The sequence below is a fragment of the Mizuhopecten yessoensis genome, unplaced genomic scaffold (genome assembly GCF_002113885.1).
Source record: "Mizuhopecten yessoensis strain PY_sf001 unplaced genomic scaffold, ASM211388v2 scaffold9049, whole genome shotgun sequence".
Classification (NCBI taxonomy): domain Eukaryota; kingdom Metazoa; phylum Mollusca; class Bivalvia; order Pectinida; family Pectinidae; genus Mizuhopecten; species Mizuhopecten yessoensis.
In genome coordinates, this window is record NW_018407853.1 from 410,955 (window position 1) to 417,544 (window position 6,590).

General features: G+C 33.1%; 1 protein-coding gene across 1 annotated transcript in view; it reads left to right on the forward strand.

Annotated features, from left to right (window-relative positions):
• LOC110457202 (F-box/WD repeat-containing protein 7-like) overlaps nt 1–6,590 on the forward strand; it is a 28,674-nt gene that overhangs the window by 5,795 nt on the left and 16,289 nt on the right. Inside the window, exon 2 of the mRNA XM_021508364.1 lies at nt 2,621–2,761. Within this exon, the coding sequence (XP_021364039.1) occupies nt 2,657–2,761 (105 nt within the window). The 5' untranslated portion in view covers nt 2,621–2,656. The remainder of the gene's footprint in view (nt 1–2,620; nt 2,762–6,590) is intronic.

Below are 6,590 nucleotides of genomic sequence, written 5' to 3' on the forward strand. Positions count from 1 at the left end.
TTATTCAACAACAAAGGCAAAGTTCAAAGATTTTCACAATCTATGCATAATCTATTTAATGGTTTAAAATAATCAGGTATTGGTCAAAGGGGTAAATGCCAGTTTCAGTTTTTAATGTTCTATGAAATACATTGTATGGACAAAGGGGAGCAATTCCTAATTCCTATGCAAATTAATTATCCAAAGGTCTAAAATGATCTATTCTAGAGGAAACTTGGTATCCCTCTTCTACAAACCTATAAAGATATACTGTACACACAAGAAGAATAACTTCACAGTGGTACACTTTTACATAAAACTTTGATTCATAACAAATTAACAGTAAATCCTTCTGTACAATATGATGGGAACTTCGTCTTTATTTTGTTGTCCATTCCAAAAATAATATATATATATCTTTTGCCTTAGCTTTCAGTACTTTCAGTACTTTGATTACATGTTTGTATTAATTTTGATTCCATTTGAGGCGGCTTTTTTTTCGCAACAAATATAAGAAAGTAGATATTAAATTAGAACTTTAATATTTTAATGATGTAAAAGGTACATTCTACATTCATGGAACTGTTCTTCTTATGTAGCTGATCCTCATCCATAATACCAAATCTAAAGCTGAAAATATAAAAAGATTTGCATTTGTCAACTACACAACTTTGAAATGAATTCATCATAATATATATGATACTGTGTTTTCACAGGGATTTTTTAATGTTTGACAATTGAAATGGTCCTGACAATAAGTCAAATTCTAGTCATATAAAATACCGTTTTGTTTCTGTCAAAAAAAATGGTCCTGACAATAAGAAGTCGCACCCTACTCATATTAAATATCAGTTTTATACGAGTAGGGTTTGAATTCTTATTGTCAGGATCATTTTGATTGACAGAAACAAAGTAAAAAATGCCTGTGCATGTTTTTGAATGTCTTAGAAACATATTTTTTTGCACCAGATACAACTGGAATATGCCATTTACAAAGAGTGCAGAATTCAGCGCATGGTCCACAACTGCCAGACTTTATCCACTATAACTCAGCTTCCTACAACATTTGATATGTGCACAATTATCTTTTCTTTTAGCATTTCATGTAGTAGAACCTGCAAGTACTGTAACGATAAACAACTTCTTCCTTCAAAAAGACATAACGTTACCTTCAAAATACAATCTAATTCTATACTACGTAAATTCAATTGTAAAAACAACTCAATTATTCATGAAAACACCTCACTTATTACTTGTCGGTAAGTTCAGTAACAACAGTCTTTGTATAAACACTTGTAAAAACAGCTCACATCTTAATTGTCGGTGAGAGACGAAAACAGGAAATAGATTGTCTTATGGCAAAGGATGGAAAAGTCTAGAGAATTCCGAGTGACTTCGGAAGATACGAAAATATTCTGGGCAAAAACTGGTGAAATTAACAAAATCTGAGTCAAAAGCGTAACTCGGCGTGTGAAGTTATTAAAGCGGGTGAAGGGCTAAAATCCTGTGCGTAACCCGATGAAATGGGGTCACTTGGCAGGTATGCTTTTCTCATATAAACCAATCGTCCTTGTTTGGAATTCAGATTTACTCTTTTTTTTCAGAATTTGAAACACATAAAAGATTTCTTCTAAGTTGATGGAAATATAGAAACTATGCTGATCAAGACAAGTCATCCCAGGAGAACACAGACCATTAGAATTTGAATTTTCGATTTGTCACATATGTGTTCCATTTATCTACAACTACTGCATTCTTCCCCTATAATGAACAGTTCTTATTTATTATATTTTCTAACTGTTATGCATTGAAAGTGACAAAATATCTGTAAGCATAATAACGGTACAAAATATAAAACAATCTCAATGCTTTTTGATGCGCTTCAAAAGAATTGGATTTAATAGATTTCTTGTGTTTTGTAAAGTTCTATTTTCAAGTGCAATGTTGACATTTTCCCTCTTAATTTAACGATGAAACGTCACCTTAGTTAGGGGTTTTGTAAAACCATTCCCTATAGTTATACTTGAATATGATGGTTTAAACAATTGATATCCAAATTAGCATTTTCACATAAATTTAAATGCAAGCACTCATCATTTAACATGAGGTATGGTCTACTCTGGACTGTAAACATGTGTTGACGTGAATGTAATAATTTCCTTATCACTTGTCATGATAACACCTGTATCAAGTACTGTACTATTGAAATATTGTAGTGTTCCATTCACTAATGGATAAAAAGTAGTTCTATGAAGAAAATTAAATAGCTGCTTGTAATGTCTGACATTTTCGTATGAAGATTGAGTGGAAATTGCCCTTAAAAAGTACTTGAATATGATGGTTTAAAAAATTGATATCCAAATTAGCATTTTCACATAAATTTAAATGCAAGCACTCATCATTTAACATGAGGTATGGTCCACTCTGGACTGTAAATATGTGTGGACTTGGATGTAATAATTTCATTTCCATTCACTAATGGATGAAAAGTAGTTCTATGAAGAAAGTTAAATAGCTGCTAGTTATGTCTGACATTTTCGTATGAAGATTGAATGAAAATTGCCCTTAAATAGTACAAATTAATGAAAATCAAATTTCCAGTTTTGTCCTCCTTATAAGATAATTTCTCTTTTTTTTGCAGATGTGTGCCTGATCTCTCGTCGTTTGTTGTGAGACCATGGCCAACAAAAAGATCGACATAAATAGGTGCAGTGTAGAGGACCTTGAACAGTTACCAGGCATTGGACGTCATAAGGCTGAAGCTATAGTAAAACAGAGGAAGGTGAGTTATACAAGTTAACATGATAGGTCTTAGGCTGTTCTAGTATTGGATGTCTTATTTATAAGGCTGAATCTATTGTAAAACAGAGGAAGATGAGTTATACAAGTTAACATGATACGTCTTAGGCTGTTCTAGTATTGGATGTCTTATTTATAAGGCTGAAGTTAGTGTAAAACAGAGGAAGGTGAGTTATACAAGTTAACATGATACGTCTTAGTCTGTTCTAGTATTGGACGTCTTAAGGCTAAAACTATTGTAAAACAGATGAAGATGAGTTATACAATTTAACATGATACGTCTTAGGCTGTTCTAGTATTGGATGTCTTATTTATAAGGCTGAAGCTATTGTAAAACAGAGGAAGATGAGTTATACAATTTAACATGATACGTCTTAGGCTGTTCTAGTATTGGATGTCTTATTTATAAGGCTGAAGCTATTGTAAAACACAGGAAGATGAGTTATACAATTTAACATGATACGTCTTAGGCTGTTCTAGTAGTGGATGTCTTAAGGCTAAAACTATTGTAAAACAGAGGAAGATGAGTTAGACAAGTTAACATGATACATCTTGGGCTGTTCTAGTATTGGATGTCTTATTTATAAGGCTAAATCTATTGTAAAACAGAGGAAGGTGAGTTATACAAGGTAACATGATACGTCTTAGGCTGTTCTAGGATTGGATGTCTTAAGGCTAAAACTATTGTAAAACAGAGGAAGATGAGTTATACAAGTAAACATGATACGTCTTAGGCTGTTCTAGTATTGCATGTCTTATTTATAAGGCTGAAGCTATTGTAAAACAGAGGAAGGTGAGTTATACAAGTTAACATGATACGTCTTAGGCTGTTCTAGTATTGGATGTCTTAAGGCTAAAACTATTGTAAAACAGAGGAAGGTGAGTTATACAAGTTAGCACGAGTCTGAGACTAGATTTTTGCCACACAACATTTTAAGACTGAGGCCAGTTTTAAAAAAAAGTGAACAATTCTTTTGATCAAAGTTTGAAGGTGGACTTAAACAAAATTCTGAGGCCCAAACTAATCACAAAAAAGTATGAGTTTAAAGTTGGTTAGAAGTACAAGTCAAGGCTCATGGTATAGTGATGGCCGTAACACAAGTCGATCAGAAGACCCTAAAATCTGAGTTATTCTTCAAGTTGTTTTCCAATCCAACTCTGTATATATATAATATGTGTTACAACACCATTCGCTGTGAAAAAAGCAAAATAGCTTGTGGCACAAATATGCAAAATTTAGCCACAATTTCATGTAAGATAAGATTCTTGAATGAAGTTTGTCAAATAAATTGCTATTTTATCAACTGGCAATAAAGAGCAAGATTGTGGGGTTGACTGAAACCTGATATGGATCAATGTTGTACTCAGTGACATATTGTGTAAGTATCCTCAAAATAATTAAAATCTTCAAGGTGTCAAATTACAACACCACTCTAGATCTGGTCCTTATTGACTTTTGATACTGTAACAGAATACTTAGGCCTTTCATTGATGTGACAGCTTTTTATTGCGGAATAGAAAACCAGCTGTCAAATACCGTATGATATAGATCAGGTTATTTTGCTAGGAAAGCCGCATTGATTTTTTGAATGAATTGGATGACAAAACCTGTGTATCTTGCAATACAATGCACATATATGTGGAATGTATGTTGTCTGAATAATAGGATTTGGTTAAAAATAACTTCACTAATTACTAGTAATTAGTTCACCACCATGGATGAAAAGAGCTGGAGTCTCCATATAACATACCCTGAGCATGGCAATACCTAAGAAGCAAGCCTCAGACCTTATGCTACATGATTGAATCCTAACCAATAAATAACATTCTCAAGGGTGAATTTTTATGGTAACTTGATCATGACCTTGTTTCTTATGAAATTGAACTGGTGTTGTGCATTTGTACAGGTGTACAATTAGACATTTTGAAACAACAGCCTTGTTAAATAATTTTGTTGAGTACATATTTACCTATACTGTACCTACCTGTTTCTCATGTCTTTAATTTTTTGCTGCTGACAGCTGTCATCAGTGATTCGTACCAGGAAACAAATGTCAAAAGTCTTTTCTTGTTGTCCAGTGTCATTGATTCCCTGTTAGATATTTATGAAGGTGTGTCATGATTTTGAAATGTGTACTTCATCAAATATGTCAGGGCCATTATGGGGTCAAATCCTGGCCTGGCCAATTCCAATTTGATAATGTCGAAATTCTCAGTTTGTATTCTGATGAAAATGCAACAGCAACATCTTAAACAAAACAATATTTAAGTCTTTCAGATGCTACTATGTAAAAAAGGAAAAACAGTATTTGGATTACTTCAATGTATTTCCCAATTTCAAAGCTACTGGTCTCATTCTCAAAATACGGAGAAAACATCCTGTATGTGTCTATTTGCCTCCATGTTATGACGACATGACAACAAAAAAAATCCTTTCATCTTTGATATAATCTGCTAATCATTGCGTTTACGGGTAACTGACAACAGAATCAGCGGAATGTGCATGTTTTGTCACACAAGTGTGTATAGACTCCAAGAGTAATGCTATTACACAGTTTATGGGAATTAAATAGGATTACTGGCACAGCCTGAAGAAGTTTAATAAAGTTGTGTGGAAGAAGGAAGTAAATACATAATGTGAAAAACAGTCAGTTTACCTGTGTGTGGCTACATGTTTTAAAAAATTTCTCCAAGAGTTTGTGTTGTAATTTGAGGAAGTGGATTTCAGCAGTATTTGAGGAAACATTTTCCATAAGAAAGTGCACTTCATTTTCATAATACACTATACTTAATATGGTCCCAACAAACTCAATATAGTGTGTTTTCATTCTTAAGCTTCAACAATATTTCCTTTGAGGAATTCAGTTGATACGATATTCCACATTTAGTGATAAAACTATTGAAAAATATGAAAACTTATGTTTAATTTAACATGTTGATACATGTACAAAGATAAATATTAAATATTTGTAGTGTAAAATTATATAAAGTCAAACCTGTATAACCTGTATTATGCATAGTTATATTATATATAATATATATGTATAATGTATACAGAACCTTAAATTTATATTCCTTATATTCATTTAATAGAAAAATACGAAAAGACAAAAATTTGTGATCTTGTAAAATTTCTAAATTAGTACAGGTGTAATAGGCCAATTTCAGTTTTTAATAAAAAATTACAAGATATTTGGAACTGCTCTGAAAGATTTTTTAGCTGAAACTAGTCAATAGGTCTGGGTAGACAGATGGCCTATATACATATTAGAATCAATGAAAAGCTTGTTAATTTTATGTAACACATGTACAAGGAGGTTATAATTATGGACCTGCATGTATTAAACTGCTTAGGTGGCCCTACATAACCATGCTGTCTCAGCATGTACAATGTATGTACATGTCAGAGGCACACAATCTCCATCACAATTGATTTTATAAAAATTGAACTAGGCCATTCCCTTCCTTCATCAATCAATATGTATAGTGATAAGTCAGCGAAAGCTGTCAGGCGTTGGAAGTAATTGTAGCCATCCATCCCATACATGTGTTTATAACGGTAGCATGTGTGGAGACCAGGGAGAAACACTCGGTAGTTATATATAGCTAGATTCACTAGGCCAGTCAGTAGGTATATAGCTAGATTCACTAGGCCAGTCAGTAGGTATATAGCTAGATTCACTAGGCCAGTCAGTAGGTATATAGCTAGATTCGCTAGGCCAGTCAGTAGGTATATAGCTAGATTCGCTAGGCCAGTCAGTAGGTATATAGCTAGATTCACTAGGCCAGTCAGTAGTTATATAGCTAGATTC